The sequence below is a fragment of the Podarcis pityusensis genome (genome assembly GCF_964106645.2).
Source record: "Podarcis pityusensis genome assembly, chromosome: 13".
Lineage (NCBI taxonomy): Eukaryota > Metazoa > Chordata > Lepidosauria > Squamata > Lacertidae > Podarcis > Podarcis pityusensis.
The window spans coordinates 38,116,515-38,143,656 of NC_138038.1; the positions used below are offsets into that span (position 1 = coordinate 38,116,515).

Below are 27,142 nucleotides of genomic sequence, written 5' to 3' on the forward strand. Positions count from 1 at the left end.
AAAAGAAAAAAGGAAGCAAGAGCCAAACGCAGTCTTCTGGGCCAGATGCTCTCCAGCTTTTCCAACTTGCCCATCCTCTTAGGGATGAGCCAAAATTGAACCTAGCTCAAGTGGTAGAGCAGAGACTTTGCACAGAGGTCCCAGGTTCAGTTACAGACATCTTAATGAGAAAGGACTGGATAGCAAGTGAGGAAAGTCTTTTTGCCTGAGGGTTCTGGAAAACCCAGGAGACAACACAGGCTACGTCAGGGTGGTCCAATGCTCAACCCTCAATACCGTTTTTAGTGGCCCTCAGCAACATATGATGCCCCTCCCCACCAGGTCTTGCGCTGCCTTCTCAAAGTTTGTGGCCCATGGGTTCCCTGTCCAAGTACTCTTGTGGCCTACTTGGTTTGAAAAGTTGGGCCGCCCTGGGCTACATGAACAAACACCTTGATCTGGCATTAAGCCTGTAAAGTTAAGGAGGAGGAAAGGTTTCTCAAAAACAATTCTTCCTCGCTTTATTTGCTTGCAAAGTTTAACATTCTGATTTAAATTCACCCAGCTTCTAGATACCATTGGGACGCTCTGTTCCTGAAGGGCAAAAAGAGAAAGAAAAGCATCCTACTTGGTATGCCGATACTTGTCTTGTTAATGCTTTGGACTTAACAAAAATTTCAATTTCAACAGCAACACCTGAATGTGTGTAAAACTGCAATGTTGAAATTTTCCTGCATTTTTTTGAATGCCAGCAAGTTTGCTTCCAAGGATCATCTGAGCCTTCTCCATCTCCAGTAGCCTATATGAAACTGGCAGAGTAGAGAGTTGGAAGTGCTGGTACTCAACCGTTTGCTTCCGAATGTTCAATTTCTAGGGATGACCTCAACATTATTTTTAAATGTCAGTGAGATTCCACAGAGTCTCCTCTGCCTTGCCTCCTCCTTCATACCAACTTGTTGGAGAGCTGTGGCTCATGTAGCTGAGGCACCTCACTTAGAATAAGAAAGCCCTACCCACTGCCCTGATTGGCTAAAGGAGGAAGGTGGGACCCCAGGACGGCAGAAAACCACTTCTAGTAGAAGACTGTGCAAGATTTCTGGCAAACCCACCTTGATCTTTCTCCTGTAGCTGGGTATAGGATTCTGCTCTTCCCACAGTCCAGCTTGTATCAAAGTTTTAAGCTCTGATAACATGATACTAGCCACTGTGGGTATCTATCTCCTTTTTTTGCTGCAGTTCTTGGGGATCTACAAGCCCTCATGTTCTTGTGCCCTTTAATGGTCCCAACACTTCAGGAAGCCCTGTCTAGTGGTCTAGCTACTTGGGATTATTAAAGCTCCCTCCACACCAACAGTTAGCAAAACAAGCAAATCTGGAGCCCTCTCAATGCATGGGACATACGCTTTCCAATTCTTTTTTTTTAATGTTTGTTTAGTCTGTACATCGTAAATCAGACACTTTTAAAACAATAGCTTGGTTTAAAACACAAACACACGCTCCCATTCCCCTAACCCCGACTGAGAAAAACACACGCTGTACAGTTCCCAAAGGGGCACCACCAAGGAGGACGGGACAGGTTATATCGGTCCAAGCCCATCAGCTGCATGGACAATGAGGGGGTCCTATACATATTATATTTTAGTACACGTTATCATAAGGGACTTGAATCTTGGCACCAAAAGTACTGCACTTCCTATGGCCAATGGGAGAAAGGGGTAGTTAGAAAAAGAAGTATTTATATATAAACGTATGTATTTATAGATCTGTATTAATATAAAAAGTCACCTTGCTAACATGATTGCAATGGGTTGGATCCTATCTGCGGCAGGACTCTTTTCAGAGATCGCAACAGTCACTGGTCTGGGAATGTTTGAGTCCTGTCTCAAAAATGTCCATCTCCCAGTTTGGGATGAGTGGGGAGCGTGGGAAAACATTGCCCGCTGTCAGAACCAGAGAATCCATGTTCCCCAATGAACTGGAGGGCTGATGGAAGTTCAGTTGATTGTGTGTCTTGCGGCATCTTAAAACGTCAGGTCTGATGCTAGGAAAAAACAGGAGGATCTTCACAATTCCCATTCACAGCAGGCAAGGCATCAGGGGTGATGAGAATCTGTAGGACAGCCAGCATCCTAGTGATGCACACACTTCAGAGCTAAGAGTCCATCCAGGTATATTTATATAAAAGGCAGAGCAGTGAAGCAGGAAGGTTAGTTGGCAAGTCTTGATCGCACACTCCAACTGGGTCTTCAAAAGTATCCCATTGTCCAACCAGAATGAAAACCTGGAACACCTGTCTTTGACCTTCGTCCCTACAGAACTTTCCCACAGAATTCAAGCCAAAGAATGCCACCTCCCGGGCCTCTTACTCTCTAATCCCATGACCTCTCTACTCCTCTTATAGAGGAAAATTAGAAGTGCTGTTCAGCTCTTTTTCAAATAGCATCTTTCACATGAGAGGGAGGCACGGGCATTTCGCATCGCACCAACTATCCAAACCAAACTACAACGGAGAACAGGGAAACATACTTGGAAAAATCAAACCACTCCTAGAATGAAGAATGGGCACAAGTTTCATTTCTTAAGCAAACCTGATCTTACAAGTGACAGCAGGCAGATGAGCAGAGTGCCTGCTCTCTGGCATTAGAATTTTGGCTGGAAACAAAGATAGCCATTTTGACCTCAGCTCCCTCTTCACATGTAAATAAAAAAATTAAAAGGGTGAGCAGGGAGGCGAACTCTCTCTTGCTACTTTCTAACCATTGTGAATACAGGAGGTGATTAAGGGGTGTTAAGATGGAGTAACTGCTCTTCTAAGGTCAGAAAACGTTAAAACCTTTTTTCTTTTTTTAAAAAAAGAAGAAAACTTTTAAAAACTTAGGATGAAAGTCAAGACTACATTTTGTCAACTGTAGGAAACAGAACACCATTCTCATAGGCAAGGCGTGGCTGAATATATTAGCATAAATTTTGTGACTGAAACAGGAATTCCATAGTTGTATGGAAATTTGTCTTCTATATTTTAGGCCTGTAAATTATTCTGGAGGGGGAAAAATCCACTGGAAATCCTGTTATGTGTGAGACAATGTTATGTTGTGGTTTCGAAACATAGTATTTTTGTCTTAGGTCACCTGGGAATGCCTAAGACTTGTTTCTCCCTGTCATGTTCCATCGTCCATTTGGGAACCTACACTTAAAACAATTTGACAGACAAATCATCTGCTAGATTAGTTGTTGTGAACTCGCTTGTTATTCCTGGGTAATAAAGTAGATGGTATAAACAACAGCCTTTAGTGTGAGAACAGGTCATCAGTTTTGGGGTTACCACGTCTTTCCGTGGGGTTTCCGTGGAAACCATGCTCAACTCAACGCAGAAGCAGCTCTTCCTACGAAGCAGGTATGGTATAAACAAGATACACTTGTATTCATAAGGAGGGAGGAGAATCTAATATTAAACTCAGCTCTATTGGCAAATTACAAAGTCAGGGAGGGAAAATTCTATATGGAAAGTTTCCATGTAAGGCAGGGAGAGTTATATCCACCACCATAGGGAGAATCCACTGAATTTCAGCTACAAGTTCAGGCCTTAAAACTTTAGTATAAAGATAAAACAAGAAAGAGAACATCCAGTATCAGCCACTTTTGGAGGAAGGACATTAGTCAGTAGTATTTCAGTCTGTCAGAGACATTAAGATAACTGGGCCTGACTCAACATGGACAAAGAGTTTCCCCCTGGAGTTGACCCAACATAGGAAATGTGGAACCGAGGCTGGAAAATAACAGGCTGAACCCTCTTCCCATCTCCTGTTCTTCACACTCTTCGTCAAATAGGACACTGGTCACCAAATGCTGCAAGGTTTCCTTTAAGAAACGCCCGCACCCCCCAGCCGAGTCCATTTCTATCACAATTCTCTATCCTCAGGCAACTCTGCAACTTTGGCAACATCCCCCTTTCCCTCTTCTTCCAGGCACTGGGCAACCACACTGGAATAATAAAAGCATCTTTGGGTCCTCCTATCCTTGGACTGTCCATCTCACCAAAGTAGGAACTATGGATACAGATGCAGAGATGTAGACCAGAAATGGCAAGGAGGCACCTTTGGTATTGCCACCTGAAAGAAAGTCTTCACGCTCTGAACGCTCCAGCATGGAAAAGCAATTAACGTTTCCCCGTCACAACTGTCTTATTAGATGCAGAAGGTCAACTTGGATCACGAGGGAGAGGGAGAGGCGAACCACCTGGTGTCCACCGTCCACAAGGGGACGTGCTCTTAGAACTCTTTGGTTGCATGTAGTAAGTCAGCTTCCTCTTCTGCCTGTTCAGAACCAGAGGGTGATGAGCAGCGCCCAGAGAGGGAGCTGGGGAGCCACGCCAGGGAGCTAGAGAGTTTGGAAGAATCTTTTTGACCATACCTGACCAGTATTCCTGTTTGGGTAGGGGGAAAGAAGGTCCATGATTTAAGACTGAGGATGAAAAAATCCCTGTGGGGTACTCCAGCCACAAACTAGTTAAGTCTGCCATTTATCTGATGTGAGGGCGCCAAAAGCGTTGCCAAGAACAGGGTGGGCTTGTGGGAGTGGAAGAACTGTGGGTGAAGCACTGGATGTGCTGCGCAAACCAAGGCAACATATCTCACTGTGGCCTGGGATGCAGAGCCACCAGGTACGTTTGCTTTCCTCTCTCTCAGCTTCATACGCAACCACAACCATATGAGGTTCTGGCATGAGGGGAAGAAGGCAACACACACTAGCTAACTGGTGTGTCAATTTGAAAATTCTGAAAAAGACCACATGGTACAGTCTTTCTGGGCCTATACCACTTCAAGATACATAGGGGGGAAATGACCTATCTGAATGCTCTTTCATATTCAATACTGTATTCCCTGCATGTGGAAAGCTAGGTATCAGGGAGAAGGCTAGGCTAGAACCCTTCCTCCAGACTCGCTTGTTTCCTATGAGTGTTTTGTTTTTAAAGTGAGGGAGCATTCAGGTTTATGATCCTCCAGCTGCATCATGAAGTGGTAACTGTCCTGGAGGTGGGAAGACAGGTCGATATCTTACGGTGTGGCAGCATTTAGATCATATTGTACAAAATGCAAAGTTCAAGCAAGCTCCTCTAATTTCCTACACAGGTAAATTGCGGGGGGACGGGACTATCTTCTGTCAGCAACCAGGTCCCATGGGCAACTAAGGTATTTGAAAGAGAACAAGCAGCCCATTGTCAGAGGTAAAGGAAGCACCCAAATCAAGGTCTTTCCTCCAGAAAGGAAGCAAGACCTACATGGCATAGATCAGGTGGCTGGGTTCACAGTAAAATTTGGCAAGCGCTCCTGAAGGACTGTACCATGTCCTGCCCTCTACTAAAATTTATGAATTGGCTCTAACACTTAAATGGAGGAAAGGAAGAGCCACCTCTTCCTGCAAATGGGAACCTAGATGGCTTCTTCTCTCTTTCAGTATCTAGGCTTATTATTCCACAAGAACATCATTCCTCTGCTCCCACTTCCTGGAAAAGGTAATAAATGTCCATCCGTTCTTGGTAAGAAAGGTAATTTCTATGACAGCCACCCTCTCCTATCAGTTTAGACTAGGGAATCCAGGATGGACAGGGCAACAGCTATTTGTTTGGGGGAAAACCAAGGTCCAGGGCGGATACCTATGTAAACCAATCCTGTGTTGCATCCCTGGTTCTCTGTGGATTGCCCCATGCAACTGTGACTTGAGGACTCTCCCATATCCTTCCCCAAACATAGCATCTTACTGCCATTTTACTACAGGGAAACGCCTGCCCTTGTGGCTTGCAACAGACAGGAACTAGCCTCCTCTTCCCACCCTCAAGTACCAGGATAAAGGACCGCCCAGATTTTCTTCCCCAGCCCCCAGCGCTAGGCTTGCTCCTTGTGGCCTCCCATGGCGGCAAAGCGCTCCATCTTGTGGATGTGGCGGTGTTTCTTGAGGCCATAGGTGTTGGAGAAGGCTTCTCCACAGGTGCTGCACTTGAACGGCCGCCCTCCCTGGTGGGCCTGGACGTGTTTGCTGAAGTACTTGGGGTCTTTGAAGAGCTTGAGGCAGGCCCCGCATCGCAGCTCGCGCTTGGCATCGTGGGAGCGCTGGTGGCGCAGGATGGAGGACAGGTAGAAGAAGCTCTTGGAGCAGCGGTCGCAGCGGTAGACTTTCTCACCCAGGTGCACCCGCTGGTGCTCCAGAAGGTTGCTGCGGTAGCGGAAGGTCTTGCCACAGGTGGGGCAGCGCTGGGGCCGAGCCACCACGTGGAGGCGCTGGTGCTCAGCCAGGCTGGACGACTGGGCAAAGCGCTTGTTGCAGAGGGCGCACTTGTAGGCCCGCTCGCCGGTGTGCACCACTTTGTGCTGGCGCAGGTACCACGAGCGCAGGAAGCCACGCCCGCAGACCGCGCAGCGGTAAGGGCGCTCCTCGGTGTGGCAGCGCTGGTGGCGCATCAGGAGGGCGGCCTCCCAGAACCGCTTGCCGCACACCGGGCAGGAGAAGTGCCGCTTCTGCAGGTGGGTGCGGCGGTGCAGCAGCAGGTCATAGGCCCCCGCGAAGCTCTGCCCGCAGACTGAACAGGCCAGTGTGCGCCGCACCAGGTGAACGTACTTGTGGGTCACAAGGCCCAGGAAATGCTTGAAGGTCTGGCCGCAGATGGAGCAGGAGAAGCGCTCCCCGCTGGGCAAGGTGGGGTGGTGGTCTTCGAAAGACGTCATGTTGTCGCCACTGGCCAGCCCGTTCTCCAGAGGTGCCACCGCCGCGGCCGTCTCGTCCGGTGGCAGGAGCCGCTCGGGGGCAGCCTGGTGGACCAGCTTGTGCCACATGAGATTCTCAATGAAGCCAAAGCACTTGCCGCACACGTCGCACGGGTACGGCTTCTCGGCCACGTGAACTTCCTTGTGGCTCATGACGTGGAAGAGATCGGGGAAGCGCTCTCCACAGTCAGAGCAGCCGTAGGTCAGCCCTTCGGGAGGCGGCGGCAACGAAGGACCCATGGGTGCCAGCGAGGGCCCCATGGGTGGCAAAGAGCAAGGCAGCTGCAGCCGGTGGATCTGCTTGTGGCGGGTCAAGCTCTGCGGGTAGCCAAACACCTTCCCGCAGATCTCACACTTGTAGGGCCTCTCCCGCGTGTGCACCACGTGGTGTTTGCTGAGGTGGAACGACTCGCGGAAGCGCTTCCCGCACACGGCGCACTGGTGAGGCTTCTCCCCGGTGTGGATCCTCTCGTGGCGCTTCAGCGTCTCCCGGCGCCCAAAGCCGCGGCCGCAGATCCCGCAGCAGAAGTTCTTGCCCGCTGCCGTCCCCACCAGCAGCGGGTGACCCAAGAGCCCGTAGGATGTGGGCTTGGTGTCGCCGTCAGAACCGGTAGCCTGCGGGTCTTGTGGGAGGAGATAAGCTCCCGGCGGCAGGTAGGACAGGGCGTTGGTGCCGTCCTTGGGCAGCTGGGCTCCCTCGTGCTGCAGCTGCCGATGGCGCAGGAGGTTCTGGGGAGCCACGTAGCCCTTGCCACAGATGTCGCACTTGTACTCGGGGCGTGGCGGCAAGGTTCCGGGTGGCGCGTGGGTAGCCTGGTGCTTCAGAAGGTAGGAAGCGTCCCGGAACTCCTTGCCGCAAACCCCACACTGCACTCGCAGGAGATCCGAGTGGGTCCGCACGTGCCGCTTCAGGCTCTCGCGTCGGTTGAAGCTCTTCTGGCAGACGGAGCATGAGAACGGCTTCTCGCCCGTGTGGATGATCTGGTGCTGGTGCAGGTGGCTTGGCTTCTTGAAGACCTTCCAGCAGAGAGAGCAGGTGAACGGGCCTTCCGCCTGAGCGATGGCAGCACTGAGGGCGGACGCGGCTGCCGTCCCAGCGGATGCGGGAACCACCTGAGGGTTGCCGCTCTGAGTAGGAGGCTGAGCTGCTCCCTCGGCACCAGAAGCAGCAGTTGCGTTGGTGGCAACAGCTGCGGCGGCTGCCGCAGCAGCAGCTGCTGCCGCGGCTGCGTTAGCAGCGGCCGCGTTGGCAGCTGCCGTGGCATCCTCGGTGTCCTTGTGGCAGCGGCGGTGCCGGATGAGGCTGGAAATGTGGTTGTAGGTGCGGCCGCAGGTGGTGCACTCGTAGGGCCGCTCGCCTGTATGTACCAACATGTGTTGCACAAGGTGGGACGACTGCTTGAAGGATTTCTGGCACACACCGCACGGGAAACGGCGGTCGATGAAATATTTCAAGCGCCGGAAGTAGTTCTTGTCGTCTTTGCCCGCCTGGCTGTCAGTGGCAACAGTGGCTGTAGCTGGGGGCGGGGCCTGCCCACGTTTCAGGCTGCTGAAGAGGTGCTGGTGGCCAGAAAGGTCCACAATGCCCCACTGAGGAGTGTTGTAGGCAGCGGCAGCGGCTGCAGCTGCAGCTGTACTATCGAAGAGAGGCTGGCCTGTCGCTGGCACCACTGCGGGACCTGTATAGGGTGGTTGCTGTTGTTGTTGTTGTTGCTGCTGCTGCTGCTGTTGTTGCTGCTGTGGTGGTGCAGGAGCCCCCGGTTCGGCTTTCTTGACTTGAACGTTGGCAGAAGCGGCTGCTGAGGAAGAGGAGGAGGATGGGCCTTCAGCTTTGGGCTTGGAGGTGCCAACGGCGGTGGGGACACGGTCAAAGTGGGCAGGTGGGGCGGCAGCGGGCGGCTGGGTGTAGTCGTACTGTGGCTGTGGGCAGGGGAGGGCGGCGACTGCTTTGGCGTGCTCGTGGTTGTAGGCCTCCATAGGTTCAAAGCGTTGGTGGTTCAGGAACTCCAAGAAGTCGAAGGGGTAGCTCTGGAAATGCACACCCTCGTCGCTTGCTGCATTGGCTTCCATCTCCGCCCGGGAGGGGGCACTGCCTAGACAAAGGAGAGAAACGGATACCAATGTAGACACACACCAGACATATCCAAGACACCAGCACTGTTTGCTGTGGTGGCCCCATTTTTTTAAAAAAAAAATCTGATATGTTTCATTTACACAATGGGATGGGTCAAGAATTTTCCGATTTAAAAAAAGAAAAAGTTGCCAGTTGTTAAAATTAATTGCAAAGAACCATGGTGCTGCCTTATATTCAGTCAGACTTGTCTACAAACCCAATATTGTCTACTTCTGACTGGCTGTGTCTCTCCAGGGTCTCAGGTATAAGAACAAGAACCTCGCTGCATCAGATTAAAGGCCAAATAGTCCAGCATATAGTCTCTGTAGTGGCTGCTCAGAAACATCTGCGGAGCTCACAAGCAGAACCTGAAGGCAATACCTGTCTCCTCTGCTGTTGTCCATCAGAGACTGTCATACAGAGGCATGCTGTCTCTGATCCCAGAAGTGGTAAAATAGTATATAGTCATCATGACAGCTACCCACGGAGAGCTTTATTCTCCGTGAATTTGTCTTAATCTAATTTTAAAGTCACCTAAATTGGTGGTCATCACCAAGGAAATCCCAAGAGAACATGTGGGGTAAAGGAGAACTTCCTTTTGTCTGTCCTAAATCTCCTACCCTTCTGTTTCATTGGAAGACCCTGGGTTATAGTATTATGCTGGCATCATTTTATACACCTCAATTGTGTCCTTAATTGCTTTTTAAAAGGCCCAAATATTGTAACTTTTCTTCATGGGCTGTTTCTCTAGCCCCACAAACCTTTTATGGATGGCATTTACCTGTTCTAACATTCTTAAAATAAACCGGGATATGTCTCAAACCATCTGTGCTGCCTCTAAGCTTTAGTTCCTGCTCTCAGTGAGAGCACATGTGACTCACTCTCCTAAGCTTGACAATCCTCCAGTTTTTGAGTGGCAAGCAGGGTTTATATCCATTCAGTACTAGTTGGCTCCAATGCAGCTAAAGCATTAGTTATTTGAATATTTATGGAGTCCTGGTATTAAGCAGAGGTTAAAAAACAAGACTCTCAGAGGTCACAGGTACAAATCATTCCAAGGCCAGGCTCGCGTTGGGGAGTTCAGAAGCCCGTGCTTGTCCCTGTAGTTTGGGGTTTGGGTATTTAAAACAAACTCCTCTGCAAAGTGGCTTTCCTTGCTCGAATATGCTGGGCACTGCCAATGTAGGTTACCAGGGCTGAAAGCCAGTGTGGAAAGTTTGAACATGGAAAACTCCATCTTCCCACTCAGCTAAAAAGGTTTCTCATGCCACCTGAAACCAGCCACTCTTATTCTGCCTAACCTACCTCACAGGATTGTTATAGAATGGCATAGTCCCAGACATGCCCCTCTAGGTATGAATACATACATGGGGCTGCCACATTTTATAACAGGCATGGGGGGAACTCAGGCTCAGAGGCCAAGCACTGCCCTCTCCACCCAGCCCTTGGAATTCTACCCAAGCCACACCTCTTTCCCTGGGGCCACGCCCCTTTCACCAGCCCTTATTTGCATCCTCCTCAAGGGTTTTTGCTTGGCTGAAAGGTGTTCTGCCACTGTGGTAATGTCTCAATTGCCTAGATGCAGAGATGGGTGGATGTGCTTTTGCATGGCTGGTATATAGCCAACTGTTTGAAGATGAGGCACACCTATGGCACTTTTACCTGCCCCACTCCTTGAGAATGACTGTTGAGCTGAAGAGGGTTCCCCCACCTGTTTTATGACAACCCAGTAAGATAAGGTAGGCTGAGGGGTCGTGATGGGATACAAACTAAAATGTGTATAGGATTGATGCGTCAAGGATTCTACCTCAAGGAAGTGGGCGTCTCATCCCTTCTGGCTGAATGCTTTTCTACTTGCCCATCTTATCTAGAACAGTGTGTGCCTAATAATAAAATATAAACTATTCTGCATTCAAGATCCTCCCGTATTCTGCACCCATAAATGCAGAATTCTGCAACCTGTATGACTTATGGAAATTCATCCAGTTGTGAATATTTTATATTTCATAATGGCAATCTGTTTCTGATAAGACAAGGGGAAGGTAAGTAAATTTAAGTACAGTGGTACCTCAGTTTTCGTGGCTTCTGTAGTGAGTTTTCCATACAGGGTTTTCAGTTTTGGAACTTGAACGGTCTTCCAGAGTGGATTACGTTCAAAAACCGAGGTACTACTGTAAAAGGTCCATTTCAATATCCATATATAACATCTTATTTGTCTATCTCTGGCTATTACGTGTCTCTCCAAACAGAAAAGCCTTGCACTGTTGTCAATATTTGCTCCAGTTAGGTCTCTGGTGACTTTACAAAGGAAGGGAGTTCCATAAAGGTTCAGTTTGATGATCATCAATAGAGGGCACTGGTGGGGAGCATGGGCTACCATTTTACCCAGCAGAAACTTACCACAGTGAGGGGGAACACATGGTCTTCTGCAGCATCTAGCCATGAAGAGAAGAGCTTTTCACCACTTCCCTTCAATTTCAAATGTGTCCTAAGAGTCTCACCACCATGTAGGTCACCATCGGTCACATCCACACCATACATTTAAAGCACATAGCTTCCTCCAAAGAATCCTGGTAACTGTAGTTCAACACCATACAGCTACAATTACCAAACTACAGTTCCCAGGACTCTTTGGGGGAAGCCATATGCTTTAAAAGTCTGGCATGGATGTTACCATCCACTTCCAATGTTGGGATACAATGGGATACAGAAAAGCAGGTAGCCTCTGGAGGATGTAGGGGCCAGGCCATGTAAGGTTTTAGAGTGGTCCCACTGCACTGGCTGACTTACTCTTGGGGGGAGGGCATCTCAAGGACTGCCTTGCACATTAGGCTGGAAGGCACTTCTGTTTAGGAAGCAGGAAACCCGATGTAAATCATCACATATGATGATCACATACGCATGTGTTTTGTTTCGTACAGACACAGCAGGAAACCATAGCCTCCAGTATGATGATCACACATATATTCATCTCCATGTGCACACCCTGGAATGCTATGGCCTTCGAGTGTATGTACAACCAACAATTAATGTGATATGCAAGATCACCACATCTGATTATATGCACACAAGCTTCACAGTTTCTCTTCCAAATATGCACTTTCCACAAAGGAATAGTCAAATGTGAGACCCCTGCAAGAAAAAGGGGGAGGGGTGGGGAGTCAGCCACTTCAGAAAGTAAAAAAATAAAAACCTTCTTGTGGGTTCTTAAATTTGCCTCATTTTTGTAGTTACTTACAATGCCTCTTGCATTTACCAACTTTCTGCATATATACTTACACACAGAGAGAAAACTTTCAGAGTTTTAAAGTATCAGGAAATACTTAGATAAGAATCCCAAATACCCACCCTTTCTCCACCTCCCTTCTTTCCATGCAAGACAAAGATAAGAAGTTGTGTAGTACACAGCACTGCTATCACCACCCATTTCCAGCCCAACCCCCTCCATTAACAAACTGCCCTAGATTTAAAAGAAAACTGGTCTAATTCAGCAAATGGCAATGTGGTGGGTTATAATGTAGCAGATGTAAGATTTAGAAGCCAGGGGTTGGAGGCAGACTATGTTAGCTGAACCTACTTAGGTCTCACTGAAATCAATGGGAGAAGATAGTCAGACATGCTTAATTTCCTCTGAAAACAATGGAACTTAAGTTCAACTAACTTTGTTTGGAAACAACCTCAGCTCTCCACATTTCTCATACATGAGGAGTGGAATGCACTGCAACAGGAAGCAATGGAAGCCAAGTGCTGGGAGCTGTACTGAATACAGACATATCCCAATGCCTATCGCTGGAGTTATATTAAAAAATACAGATTTTATTAACAGTGCAGTGTCTGCCTTATTTGCATCTACCTTAAATGGGGCAATGAAGCAGAGGTCTGGGAACAATGGAATACAGTGGTACCTCTGGTTACGTACTTAATTCGTTCCGGAGGTCTGTTCTTAACCTGAAACTGTTCTTAACCGGAAGCACCACTTTAGCTAATGGGGCCTCGTGCTGCTGCTGCGCCGCCGTGCGATTTCTGAAGCAAAGTTCTTAACCTGAGGTACTATTTCTGGGCTAGTGGAGTCTGTAACCTGAAGCGTATTTCACCCGAGGTACCACTGTACCAAGAATGAGGTAAAGAAAAGGAGGTAGCAATGGAGGCATGGATAAAGTGAGACCAGGATCATCTAGGAGAGGGCTGCGAGGGCCTTAGTGGATTTCAGGGGTGTGGACTGGGCTGAAAGAATGACAGCAATGGAGGAATATAGCAGCAGGACAAGAAACCAAGGAGATTGAGGGTGGAAGGCTGCAAACTAGGGTTCCTCTGCCCTTGAGAGAGGAAATGGGAGTCTTGTGCATCAATTTAAACCCGTAGCACTAGGAGGCAGAACTCCTGGGTTATGTAACTAAGCTTGCTAAGATACTTGGCAGCCAAGTTCCATTGTTGGTTTAACCCTATACATCTGGAAATGTCATGGATCTACCTGTTTCTTTTGAGGGGGGATTCCCATTAAACCCCACATGTAGAAGGCATTTTTAAGAAACACCATAACTCCAATAAAGCCCCCCCCATTTCCCCCCCTCCCCTGAACACTTTCCAAGTCAGGAATTGCCTGTTAATTCTCCACAAAGGGTCAATTCAAACACACAATAACTGAGGCAAAGCAGTTCTGCTGCAGGGACAAAGACACCTGAAAGTTTTTCAAGTGGTGGCACAGGGAAAAGAATGAATGAAGAATATTTCAATTGGCTACATTCCCAGATGATAATTGCACCCTGTATGAAAAACATACAAATCAGGGAGGAGGCAGATGTACCAGTTAAGATGTTTGGGCTACACCCAGTGACATAGCCAGAGAGAGAGAAATAGAGGACCAAGCAAAAATTTCAATATCAAGCCTGCAATGTTTTGTATAGATCCTTATCCCTTTTCATCACTAGCAGAACAGAATAAGTCATAAAAAGATGCACAGATAAGGAATTTTGCTTAATCCCTATGGGGCACAAGATAAAACTCTTTGTGCAGCAATTTGGGGTGTGTGTGTGTGCAAAATTACATCATCTCCCATTACAGAAGGATCTGGTTAAGCAGACCTGAGAATGACCTTTTCTTCATAACCTGAAGAGCTTCTGCCAGTTTACAATTTAGGGCAGCAAAGTACTGCATAACCCTGGGCATGAAATGGGTGGGAGGCAGCAGAGAGGGCTCTAACTGAAACTGTAGAAGTCCAGTCATTCCTCACACTGATGATGAAGGGTACAAGATGCCCCTGGGGCCTGCAGTGGGGCGGGAGTATTATATAACACATTTACCAGTCAGTGGTGGGTAAGAATAGTGTGTTGAGGTTCAAGAGTAGCACTGTGAGGGTTATACCTCTGCAATCTGTAGATGCAGTCAGAAATAAATCTGTTTGGGAAGGTGGCTATCACTCAGGTTTGAGTAACACTTTCTTCATCCATTTTTTTTTTTAATGCATCCGAAGAGAAGGGTTATGGCTCAGACACAGAAAACATACTTTGCATTGCAGGGGTTGGACAAGATGACCCTTGAGGTCCCTTCCAACTCTACAATTCTATGAAAAAGTCCCAGGATCAACCTATTCCATATTCAGGGAGGTCTGGGAAAGACTTATCTGAATCCCTGGGCAGCTGCTGCAAACCACTACTGTAACCTAAATGGACTAAGAGTCTGAAATGGTGTCAGGCAGTTTCCTAGACATTAATAAAATAGCATGGGGGGGGGAGAACCAGGACGAGAAAACAGTGTGAGGGAAGGTGCTTGCAACAGGCAGCAGGGTTGCAAGCCTGCAGTAAGTAGAAGAGCCCCCATCTATATTGGGGTCGATCTAGAATTAGTAATGTGGAGTTGACCACCAAGGTAAAATGCAGGATGGGGTGGGAATGTGACTACATCTACGGGGAAAGCAGCGGATACACGAGAGGCTTTAAGGAAACAGTCATCCGTGCTAGGTTATAAGGTTAAAGATAAAAGTCAATATATGGGATGACAATTCCAGCTTGAGGTTGGATGTGCATGAGTTGGTGGGGAGGGGAGCGAAGGGAGAAAAGTGACATAACGCAGGTTTCTGGTTGGGGGCCAGCTGTGAGGCTACTGGATGCAGAAGGAGAAGAGGGAGGGGGCGGAGGGAGCGGGTCGCGCAGGCGAACCGGGCGGGAGGGGGCGAACCGAGTTCGCAGTGGCCGGGCGAGCGGGCGGGGCGGGGGGCGGCGAATCATAGGAGGGGACGGAAGTTAACCCAAGCGAGGGAGCGGGGCCGGGCTGGCGGGGAGGCCCCGGGGCCCAACCTATGCGGCCGAGCGGGGCGGGCGAGCAGGGCTGGCTCCAGGACGGCGCACTCACCGGTGTGTGGCGCTGCCCCAGCCTCCTCCGCGCCCCCGGCAGGGGCTGCTCCTTGTGCGGCAGGATTGGTGCTGGGGGGAAGCCCCCTGGCCCTCGCCTTGCCCCCAGCGGACGCGGGGGGCGTTTCTGGTCCCACTGGGGTGGGGGGTGGAGGGGGCACTGCCAGGCTGCAACTCACACAGGCCCGGCCGGAACCGGAAACCTCCCTCCCCAAGGAAGAAGGCCGTTTCCTGCCCTCCCCTCCTACCCACAATCCTCTCCGCATTCCGACCTCCCCTCCCTCCGTTCCGTGGCCCACAGGCCTTTGCGCGCGAGCGAGCGCGCGTGCTGGCTTCGGTTTCCTCCTTCCTTGCTGCTGGGGTAGCGTCGTATCCTGCCGCCTCCCCGCTCCCAGTGCCCCTTTGCTGCTGCAATTCAATGCCATGCAGAAATAGTGCCTCGTCAGGCGCTCCTCAGCGCGCGGCGCGACCCCGCAGCGGCTGCTTGCCGCCCGGTTGGGGTTGCCAGCTTGCCCGGTGTTGGTGTGCGTGTTTTCTGGCATAGCCTCGCCGCCTTTAGCAGGTTGCTTGACAGGCAGAAAACATCAGCAGGAAAAAGCTTTTCCTGACATGGAGGCGAAGCGCTGAGAAGCCGCGTATTTGCCATATATCTGCCTGCCAGGCAACCGGCAAATGGCACAGGAATTGGGGTGAGCGATAGGAAGGATGGATAATGGGGTTGCAGTTTTAATTTGTTGTTGTCTTGCTGAGTTATATTATTATGTTTATTTCTTGGAGTTTTTTAATTGTATGTTGCCTGTGAATTGGTTTTATTCACACTGCTGGACACCATCCTGGGATTTTTTGATTTAGCTACAAATGTTTTAAGTAAATGAATATTGTGGGGCATGACTGGCTCTAAAGTAAATGTCTGCGTACTTTCTAAACAAACTTGTCAGGCGGTAAGCCCCATTGGATTCAATATGACCGACTTCTGAGAACACGTGGTTAGGATGGTGTTGCAAATTACTAAGAGCACTTCACGGAAAACAACAGCAAAAGGACCTGTGGCACCTTAAGAGCTTTTGCCACAACAGTTGACGCAAAATAACATTTCCACAGGCACACAATGAACCAGTGTGATACATCCTGCCTGCTTAATACAGGTATATCAAGAATGTAATCTTCAGTTACTTCTTTTAAAAAAAAAAATCTAATGCCCTCAATGACCAATCAGCATTCAAGCAAGTGAATTGGAGAGTCAAATTCTTCACCCAACAGACTTTTCATTCTGCAACATCAACTCCACTTCAGTTTGATGAGTACTGCCAAGTGTGGGCTGCAAATGTGCACAGAGCAGGACCAAGGAGGAGAAGACTATTTCCCCATCCTCAGAAAAGCAGACTTAATCACACAGAACAGCAAATTTCAGTCTACTTTACTCTCCTCACCTTAAGAGGTGCCACTGTGTGCTAGAATGGAAGAAGGGCTCACAATGCTAAACGTTTTGAACTTTTGGCCCTTAAAGTTGTTAAATAGATTTCCATTGGAGACTCCACAAAGGTTTGGTAAGTTCCAGGAACTTACACTTCACATTTATGTATGACAGAGATATAGCCCACCTTATCAGTTAGCCTCAAGCTGGGTAATCACTGTCACTGTATCCTCAGAACTGTTCCCTGAATTGTGACCATTATCTCAGGTTAGGAGAGATGCCCAATTTTCTGCTCAAAAATACTGGCACTACTGATAGCACTTTTATGGGGCTATCTGTTTAGCCCATTTTAGTGTTGGCTAAGTTTTAAAATCTTCCTGGATGTTTTTAACTGTGTATTGACAAAATGTACTTTTTTCTGACTGACGGTCGAATAAAAATGATGATGATGATGATGATGATGATAGCACTTTGAGCATGTAGAAACTGTAAGGAGGTACTTTTTAAAAAATGCATTGATGTTTGTGAGGGGAAGCGTCCCTTCTCTGAAAGATAACTATCTAAAAAGTAGCAGGGAGATAAAACACCAAAGAAAAATTCTAGTTATATAGCCTACTCTTACGTAATTTTGGCCCAGTGAAATTCCAACTGCTTGTAAACCATCTGCAGGCATGGCATCTAGCAAGGAGCCCTGACCCCGCTATTTTTAGATTAAATATGTGTATTACCAACACTCAATCTTCCATATCCAGAAACACAGGAAACCTGAGGGGAATTTTATTTAGTCTGTTTATTTAAGGGGGTTTTTTATCCCACCGTTCAGTCCCCAAACTGGGTCCTCAAGGCGGATTACATAATTTCTTAAATAAAAATAGTTATAAATACAATAAATGTATAATAAAGGGACAGACCAGAACCTTTAGGTTTTAAATAGCTCTAATTTGAATGGTTCGCTTTGGATTTTGTTGTGCATGTGGTGGTGGGGGGGAGAGAGTACTAAAGGTACAGATAACCTCACCTCCAGCTCTTAAGAGACTCTTGTCTCTTTAAGGCGTGGTTGACACATGCCTATTTATCATCTCAGGACTGGAGCATCAACTCTGCATGTGTGAATCAGTGAGCCAAACAACCACAGGCAGAACTTCCATATCACTTCTCCTCAAACACAGTGCCATTAAATAACAGATAGTCGGTCTGGGTGTTTTTGAGCAAATCTCCTCCCAAGCAGCCCCGCCAGCCTGCCATTTTGAGTGACAATATTGTGTGGATAAAGGTCCTCGTGGTGTCAGTTCCATCCTCATAGGGAACACCACAGGGCCATTTGTCTGTCTTTAAATGTGGCATTAGCTTCCCAAAACAAAAACCCCCAAATAATCCAAACCAGCAGCCACCATGTGGCGTGGACTGGACCAGTGGTTTAACAGATGTCTTGGGCTACCTCCCATAGGGGAGGAAAAACCCAGCTGGCATAAACAATACTGGCATGGCGTATTACACTGAGAGAATCCCAAACCCCAGCTTCCATAATTTTGTTTCTCTTTTTTAAGAGCTTCATATCCCCGTGGCTAAAAAGGAAAACAGTGATGCGATAGTGTGTTTCCATTTAATCCTTCTGCAGCCTTCACGACAGCCAAGGCCTTGAGGCCCTTCTTAACAAAGATTCTGCTTGTAACAACCCAACTGTGCGCTCAAGGTGGTCTCCATGGCAACAAAGATAACTTGGAGGCCTGGGCATACAAGACAGCCCTGGAGGTAGTTCAAGGCAAAAGCTTGGCTCCAGTCCTCCAGCTCACATGCAGTTTGCGGAGGGGGAGAGAGAGGGAGAGCCTTTGATGGGAAGAGAGGCAATCTTGTTGGATGGGCAGCAAGGCCTCCACGAAACAGGGCGCCATATTTTACAATGCTAGTCAGGTTTCAGACCTGGAACACACTTTCTTCATCTCTGGTGGCACTAGGGGGAGGAAATTAGCTGGGGGAAAGGGCTTTAAGTGGGTAGGTTCTCTCACATGTTTCAGAGGGCAAAATGGAAAACAAAGTTTGCTTGCTTATCCACCAGCTGCAATTTTGAGTGGCCTGCCAGTGCCAGCTACATCAGTGGAAGGGAGGACGAGATGATTATTATTTTCAGAGCGGGTGTTTACACATTCTTCCCCTGCCTCTTGTAGTGTTGTCTATGGAGAATAGAAATGACCTTGATAACAGTAAAGCTAGCATGAGCAAGATTTTAAATATTGGCTTCCCTTTTTAAAGCTTAAAAAGGCGTGACTAATAGAGTAGGGATGGGAGACTGTGTGTGTGTGTGTGTGTGTGTGTGCGCGCGCGCGCGCGCCACATTGCTAGTTTTAATTTGCCATTCTGCTGAAAACAGGCACTCACACACATACATGCACCCTCTTGTCCACTCATTTCATAGAATTATAGAATTGTAGAGTTGGAAGGGACCACAAGGGCCATCTAGTCCAACCCCCTGCAATGCAAGAATCTTTTGCCCAACACGGAGCTCAAACCCATGACCCTGAGATTATCTACTGACTGAGTTATCCCAGCTTCTGTCCTCCCTCCCTCTCTCTCTCTCTCTCTCTCTCTCACACACACACACACACACACATGGCACACTTGTAATGAAGCCTTCTCTGCTCCCTGTTAGGCTTTTGATACAGGAAATTAGGCTTCAAGAGAAATTCTGGAGGTGCAAGCAGTGGTATCTACAAAAATGAATTTTTGAGTGCTCTCATATCTCCTTATGCAGACTGTTCAACCCATGTCACCTCTTATCATCTGCAGTTTAGAAAGGTGGGGGTCCACGTCATTTTCAGTAGCATGGAGTGACTACAACCAACCCTGCTTTCTCCAACTGCCACAAGGATGTTCATAAAGTTCTCATTTAGCATCAGCTTGGACAGACACCTTGTCAGACACACCACTTGAAACTGAATCAGTAAGGGAATTGCTCTATGTCATTAACAGTGAGCAGTGGCTCACTTTGCAGACTGGACCTCCACTCTTGTTTTCTCTCTGAGCTGTTGTAAACCACTGGTAGGAGTGTTTTGCAGTGCCATGAAGAAAACCACTTGATAGTGGCAGATCCATATGGGGAGCCACTGTGCATTCATAAGTTGTGACTGAGCAGCCAACAATTTCTCAAGCTGCTTCTACACTGCTTGTTACTTGTGTAATAAGAACTTGGTTTAGGAAAGGAATTGCAAGGAAGCAGCCATAAATGAAATGGGAGCCTCTATCTGCAGTTATGATTGTGAGGAAGGAAGGAAGGGAATGTTAGCTATTTTCATACTGACGTAACACAGAGTACAAGGATGTGACCTTGTAAGCAGGTCATTGAATGCTTGTGCAATCACGCACCTGGGCAAATCTCAGTTCAGATCAAGTGCAACAGCATAAAGACAGGAGAAAACATCCAACCTTCATGTACATCACATGCCAAATATATGTAAAATAATTATAAAACTTGGGGTCATGGTAATATTACAGTGTGGTCTCAGTTCTGCAGACATTGCCTCTTTTGGGAGTCTAACCATTTCCTGTATCAAAAGCCTACACTTTTTAAACAGAAATAATGGAGAATCACCATGCTGATTTCTCTCCATCTGCAGCATGCTCTCTCACACACTTCCTCCCATGTGTTCTGCCCTGTAAGAGATGCCTTGTGTTTGGTTAGGGAAGTTGCTACCAGAGGTGAAGGACAAGATGGCACCTCCTCTCATTCCATGCGCAGAAACTAAGAGGACTGGCAACTAACGGGACATCAGCCTCCACCATGCTTGAGGTCAGCAGACTAGTTTAGAAGGTGCAGAGCAGGTTGTATGCCACACACAGATGTGACCTCCAACACTTCGATGCCACTCCATCTCCCCATAATCTGCTGCTCCACTCTGCCTAATGGTAGGGCTAGCTCTGTTTGGGACCATTTAAAACAGCCAGTGGTGACTGTCACACACTGGAACTGGTACAGCAGAAAGCAGAGAGCCCAAAAGTAGATGGAGCCAGAGCCAACGAGATACAGAGCCAAATAATTCTAGTTTAGTCCCTATTCCTTTCCCCTGGTGAGTTCTACAAGGGGCAACACAGAGACTAAGGAGGAGGAAGCTGCTACAGGCACAGCCACCCCAGGCTGCTTGTATGTAAGAAGGCAGGCGGCTGGCAGCTGGTTGGAAGCAGACTAAGGTTGGTGGGGCATTGCCCTATTTGCCCTAATGGGGGCCTCCACTGAAAGCAGCCATGTTCTTTCCCAAAGAGAACACTGTGAGTTTATGTAAACTTGCTGCCTCCCACTTCTTTTAATTTGCTAGGGGGGGAATTGTAGATGAGAAGCCCAAAAGTTTATGGGTTGAACAGTCTACAAGTACAGTAGTGGGAAATGTAAGTTCTGTGAAGGGGCTTGAGATTCCTCACAGAATTTTCAGCACTTTTCACAAAACATTGATGTTTCAAGACTTTATCCAGAGAAAGCACGAGTTAACCTTTGTGGTGCAGTGGTGGCACCGGCACATCTGCCCTGCTCATTCTTTGTCAAGATCTTGCTTCATGTGGCACTCTGGACCAGATGATGGCCTAACACCTCAGCCCTAAACACATTTATTTAAAAGTAATTCTGGCTGATTTGAATGCAATTTACTTGTAAGTGTATGTGTTTAGGACTGAGGTATTAAGCGCACATCATCTCTGGATGTTGAGAGGGAAACAGGAGAGAAAGCTGCAGTGTGCAGAAGGGAGGGATTGGGGCTTGTTGTCCTTCCCCTTGTCCTTCCTTTCAGTCCTTCACTTCCAGACACGTATTCAAATTGGATCTCTGCCTACACATTAGGATTTTGCCTCACACCTATTGAGAAGTGCACACACACATATACACAAAGACATAGAACTCCACATGTACCCAGATATTTCAATTCCCTCAAACTCTAGACTCAAGCACGCACATTATGGGCTGAGGGAGAGATCTCCAAACCTTAGGCCACACTTTTTGGAAAGGTGGGGGCAGGGGAAGAAAGGGGAAGGAGGAAAAGGGAGACAACTGCTCTTTTGCATATGTTAATTCATTGAAAAGTTTGCAAACTTGAAAATGCCCCACTGCATGGAGGAGCCAAGAAAGCAACTCAGAATGGGGCAAATAATCTTACAGAGGACCAACGTGTATCGGCATTTTGTTTGGTACAAACCGGGAGAGGAGCACACATCACCCAGTGCCCATCCCTCTGGGAAACCACAAGAAACAGCAAATTCCCCAGTTTCATTTGCTATACTCTGCTACAGAGTTTAATGCATAACACTGTTTCTCCAATCCCTCAGCAGCTCCGGATGTCATGATATAATTGTTGGAAGGAGGGGACAGTCATGTTTCCCTGTCCACCAGTAGCGTTCTCCAGTCTTTGGTGATGCCCACCCATTGATACTTCAAAGGCCATAATATTCTAGAGCAGCTCTAGGAAACGGTCCTATCCTCAGTCTCATGCCCTCGCTTGAGGGGGCAGGAAAAGTCTCAATGCAGTTACAGAGGTTTAAGTCCTTTTAGACAGTTGCAGGGCAGAGTTCATGTCCCAGTCCCTGGTGCCCCCCACCCCACCTAGTTTTTGCATATTTATGAGGGCTGGATCCCAGGCTTGTCTTTGTCCTTGCTGTGTTCTGTCTCTGGTATCTGTGACATAGCTACTGGAGTGCTTCCTGCCCCGCCTTCTGCAGCTTCTCCCCAGTGGCTCCCATCCCCGACCCAGTCCTCCACCGATTCATTGGTCCAGCCACTCCCAAGTTCCTCCGGCCCCCAGTCACCACTTCCCGCCACCACTTCCGATTCCCAGTCTCCTGCTGTTGTCCAGCTGCCGCCTCCCTCCTCGACGGAGCGCTGGTAGTAGGTCTCACGGGCATGCTTGCGCTTGGCGTGTCGGCGGAGGGTGTTGCGCTCCGTGAAGCGCAACCGGCAGATCTGGCACTGGTACGGCTTCTCCCCGGTGTGGACTCGCTGGTGGCGCAGGAGCTCCCCAGACTCCCGGAAGCCCTTGCGGCAGACCGGGCAACTGAAGGGCCGTTCGCCGGTGTGGATGTGCTTGTGCCTCTGAAGGTGCGAGGAGCGCTTGAAAGCCTTGCCACACTCGCGGCACACGTACGGCTTGCTCTCCGAATGGGTGATGCTGTGGCGCTCCAGGTCCGACTGATACAGGAACGTCCGTAGGCAAATGGGGCAGAAGTACAGCTGCCGGGGCGGCGGGGCTGATGCCAATAGCTCGGGCTCAGAGGATTGCATCTGCCCAGCCTGCTCGACCTCTTGGCGTGACACAGTGTGGGGCACCCCTTCAGCATCAATCAACACCATGGACCCTTCGTCTGCGGCGTCTCCCTCTCCTGGCGGATCAAGATGCTTGGAGGCCGGAGGGGAGGCCTGTGCATTGGACCGCCCCCCTCTGTGCCTGGTCAGCGCCGAATGCAGTTTGGGCCCCCACAGGGCAATGCTGTAGATCTCAGGATGAGAAGGCCTGTCCTCTAAGGCCGTGTGGTTCTGGGGGCTGTCATTGCTGAGTGGGGTCTGCATATAGTGAGCCCAAGGAACTGGGGGGCAGGTTTCTATCACCTGGTTTTCAAGCCCGACGCTGCCATGGTTTTCTGCTCTTGGCCAACTACTCCCGCCTGGCACCAGCACCCGAGCCTTTGCCTGCAGCTCCGCTGGATGCCCATCACCCCTGTCGACATGCCACCTGTGAGATTGCTCCATTGGGCACCAGGAACAAGAGCGCGTTCAGCTACAGGGACATCGCTGCAGAGACGGGAGAACAGTGAGAACCACAGAGAACCCCACCAGGAAGACCCCGCCACCCCAGCAATGCATTTGGTCTTCTGCAAAAGTATAAGCGCCACTACCATCTTTGCATTTCAGACCCCGAGAATACATCCAAGTATTCATTCCAAAAGACATGGGGTGATAGCCACCTGAGCCACACTCAGCATAGGCCCACTGATTTCTGTGGGTCTACTCGGAGTATGACTTCGTTGGCTAGTACCCTAGGCGCCTTAAATTACAGTGGCAAAAAGCACCGGGGCACCTTAGAGATCAAGAGTGAAACATTTACGGAAGTGATTCCTTTTGAACTCAGCAGGGTTAACCCTCAAGTTACATAAACTATGAATGAGATTTCAATTCCCCAGTCTCCTCACCAGTTAATGCCTCCTCCAAAGTGGGCTGAAATCTAAAACATTTAAAAGAAACCCTAAGTGTATATGTGCACTCTGTGCACACTTACCTGAATCTCTAACCGTGTGTGCAGTTCTTTTAAAATATACACTGAATTGTGGGTGTGACTACGCACTCGAGCATGGATATAATGGTGCACAGTGTCTGCACATGTGCACAGTCTAAATTGGTCTTAAGAGAGTCTTGCAGATAATATCTTCCCTTGTGGATGGGAATGCAAATGTGCATATGTCTACAAGGTATCTGTGAGCAAAAACATATACACAAAGACATGCATTTTACATCTGTGAATAACTGTGTGTACAGTTATTCACTGTACATTAATGACTTTTGCATGCGAGTGCACCCTAACTTCATATATGAACATGCACTGCATCAGCAAGAGGGTCTGTACTACTCATACTTAAGATCTGTTAACACCAATAATCTAATTTTAACCATCCTGCCATACCCAGGACAGATCAAGCGTGCAGTTTTCCTCCAGCTTTCAATATGCACTCATGAGTGAAGTGGGAATTCTAAACTGAATTAGCCATTCCAAGGATGCAGACTGGGTAGCTATTCCAGATAACTGAGAAGAAACCAAGTTTGATCATGCATAGGAGGTGGGGGCTTTGACTCTGAGGCAAGGATAGAAAGAAGGAGATTGCAATTCTATGTGTGACCCTTGCCTTATATCCCTTATTGCAATTCTGCAATGTGCATCACGCTTTTGCAAGCAGAGCAGACTTGTTTAGAGACGTTAAGGAGGAACGCTTAGGACATTTGAATATGTACCCTAAACATAGTTCGCACAAACTATGTAATTCCCAGGGCTCCTTGGGGGTTGCCATCTATCCCCAAGATATAGCAGATGTCAGCTGCAGAAACTCACTTGCTTATCTGCTGGGAATTACCTCTTGCCATTACTTAGATGTAGATCTGTATTACCAGGAGACAAACCTAGCAGGTATCTCTTGGCACAGCTATAATGCAGGACTCAGAGTTGAGTCTGTTCTGCTCTGGAACCCATTTCCATACAGCCCTAGAAAACAGCCTAAGCAGAATATTAATACATTTTTAACTGGTATCTGCTGATAAAGAGCAGTCTCCCAGCCTCTTTGCAAATACTTTCTCCAGATGCTGCTCGTCCAGTTCTACAGAAATATGTTGAAATACAAAATAGAACCGACTAGAACGGCAATTACATTTTGCACAGATCTGAAGCTTGGCAATGTTTCAGTGGATTGCGTTGGAATTCTGACCATTTTCTAACCCTACTTTCAAAATTTAACTTTGAGAAATACTTTTTAAAAACAACCCTGGTTGATTCATTTTAAAGCTATCATGCTATGCATCAAGTTGCCAAATCCAGCTCTTTTGCACTTTTCTAAACAAACAAACAAATGCTAAAGTCCAACAGCATCCACTACTGGAAATGTTAAGGGGGAAAAGAAAAGATGAATAGGGAGAGTATAAATTCACCATGTTGCTGTCAATTTGAATTAGGAAAAGAGATTCCCCCATCAGCAACATCCAATTCATTTCATTTCCACAATCCACCAATCCTACAGATTGTTAACACTGGATAAAAGGGAGCCAAGCACAATCTTTCAGCTAAATTCCTGTGACCAAGTCACTGTCACAGCCATAACATAAGAACCAGCTTCGTTGCTTAATCTGAACTGAGACTTTGGCAGCCTTGGGCCAATGAATCTTCCAGAATCTAGCGACAGATTCTAGAACGATCCTGAGTGCTCCCCTCTTTTGTGTTTTGTTTTTGGGCTGATTTTCCTCGACTATAGGGAAGAGGGCACCTCTGGGCATGTGCTGAGTGCCCTTCCCTCACTCCCATCACGAGCCAGCCCGAAGGCATTTGGGATTATTTAAAAAATAATAATAATAAATAAACAGAAGGGGCTTCTAAGGGAGCTGGAATTCCCCTTGGATAGGGAACGGTAAGAGGGGGAGGAATGCGTTACAAGAACCATTTGCGTTAAAATCATCTTCATCACAACAATCCCCGGCTCGACCCCGATCCCTTAAACGCAAACAAGTCTCGCTTAAAGGGAGCAGACCCGTTGCAATGCAAACCATCTCTCGCCCACCTCGCAGATCGAGGGTCCTGCTCCCTCCCTTCCTCCTTGCGCCCCCAGCCTGCAGAGAAGCGCCCGGAGCTGCAAAGCTTTCCCCGCCCGCCCCATTTGTGATCTAGGCTGGGCAGGAAGGGGGAGCAGGGGGCGAGGGAGAGAGCTACCCACCCAAACCAGGAGGCATAGGCAGCGGCTATTACCTGTTTTGCATTGTGATCTGCGGCAACTGAAGGTTTCAATGGGCCGGCGGTGGGTGGGGAGATGAGCGTCCGGTGGGAAACCTCTCGCCGCCCGGCCGCTGCAGAACAAAAGAGCCGGGCTGGTCGGAGCCGGGCATCCGGGAGGCGCACGGACCCAGCAGATGGACCCGGCGGAGAAGGCGAGCGCGCCAGTCGGAAGCGCCTCCTAGGTCCCAGCGCCGACCCGCCAGTGCCTAGAACCCCCCGGGGAAGGTTGGAAAGACTCGGGAGAGCCCAAACCAGGGTTGCCTGCTCAGTGCAGGGGGGGTGTTGAGTCGTCGTCGTCATCCTGTTCCTTTAAGAGTTGCAGAGAACGGAGACCCCCCCCCTCGACGTGGCTTTTCCCACCACAGCGCTGCAGTGCTGGGAGAAACAGCGTCTGACAGAATGCTCCCTTCTATGCAACTCTTTTAAAGGGACAGGGGTTGCGTGTGTGCCAATTCCAGTTCGACGCCTCTTTGGGAGGAGGATTCACGTATCGGAGGAGCTGTGGTCTTCTTCCATGACAGATAGCGCCACATTAAATCAGCTGGTCTTTCTGGTGCCAAAGGACTCTTTGTCGTGGAAATCCAGGACTTTCTGTTTCTCCTCGTCGCTTGGCCGCCTGCGCTGATGATGTTAAGGGCAGACACACACACACACACACATCCCTTTCCCATGCTGGGAAAAGCTTCGCTTGGAACACCGTGTAGAGTTCTGGGCTCCACAACTCAGACAAGATGTAGAGCTTGAAAAGTCCCCCCCCCCCCACACACACGCAAAAAATGGAGTGCTTTGAGCTTCTTAGTTTAGGAGGAAAGGGCATTTGGTGCGGGGAGCATGGTAGAAATATATAAATATATGCATCTTGCGAACCTGGACAGCGATAAGTTTATCTCCCGATCTCATAACAGTAGGTCCATGTGAAGCTGGATGTTGGAAGATTGGGGGCAAACAAAAGGCTAGCTCAGTCAGCAGAGCCTGAGGCTCTTAATCTCAGGGTTGTGGGTTCCAGCCCCGATTGAGGAAAAGACTCATGCATCACA

General features: G+C 48.5%; 2 protein-coding genes across 4 annotated transcripts; both read right to left on the reverse strand.

Moving 5' to 3' along the window:
• Nucleotides 1-2,835: 2,835 nt before the first annotated feature.
• Nucleotides 2,836-26,740, reverse strand: ZNF865 (zinc finger protein 865). Of its 2 annotated transcripts, none has more exons than XM_080977818.1 (2): nt 26,079-26,740; nt 2,836-8,830 (listed from the first exon to the last, which is right to left on the reverse strand). In XM_080977818.1, exon 2 carries the CDS (start codon nt 8,805-8,807, stop codon nt 5,862-5,864), a length of 2,946 nt encoding a protein of 981 aa, XP_080833944.1. In that variant the 5' UTR covers nt 8,808-8,830; nt 26,079-26,740; the 3' UTR covers nt 2,836-5,861. The 2 variants fall into 2 exon arrangements, with proteins under 2 accessions (XP_080833944.1, XP_080833943.1); XM_080977817.1 differs by lacking the exon at nt 26,079-26,740 and adding an exon at nt 15,199-15,474.
• Nucleotides 17,387-26,003, reverse strand: LOC308461156 (uncharacterized protein). Of its 2 annotated transcripts, none has more exons than XM_080977820.1 (2): nt 25,894-26,003; nt 17,387-23,371 (listed from the first exon to the last, which is right to left on the reverse strand). In XM_080977820.1, exon 2 carries the CDS (start codon nt 23,327-23,329, stop codon nt 22,205-22,207), a length of 1,125 nt encoding a protein of 374 aa, XP_080833946.1. In that variant the 5' UTR covers nt 23,330-23,371; nt 25,894-26,003; the 3' UTR covers nt 17,387-22,204. The 2 variants fall into 2 exon arrangements, with proteins under 2 accessions (XP_080833946.1, XP_080833947.1); XM_080977821.1 differs by lacking the exon at nt 25,894-26,003 and adding an exon at nt 23,856-25,871.
• Nucleotides 26,741-27,142: the final 402 nt, after the last annotated feature.

Coding starts and splice junctions, on each gene's coding strand:
- LOC308461156 (XM_080977820.1), bottom strand. CDS start 23,329: ATGGAGCAATCTCACAGGTGGCATGTCGACAGGGGTGATGGGCATCCA.
- ZNF865 (XM_080977817.1), bottom strand. CDS start 15,463: ATGCGGAGAGGATTGTGGGTAGGAGGGGAGGGCAGGAAACGGCCTTCT. Junction 8,831..15,198: donor TGGGGCAGCGCCACACACCG/GTGAGTGCGCCG, acceptor TCCTTTGTCTAG/GCAGTGCCCCCTCCCGGGCG.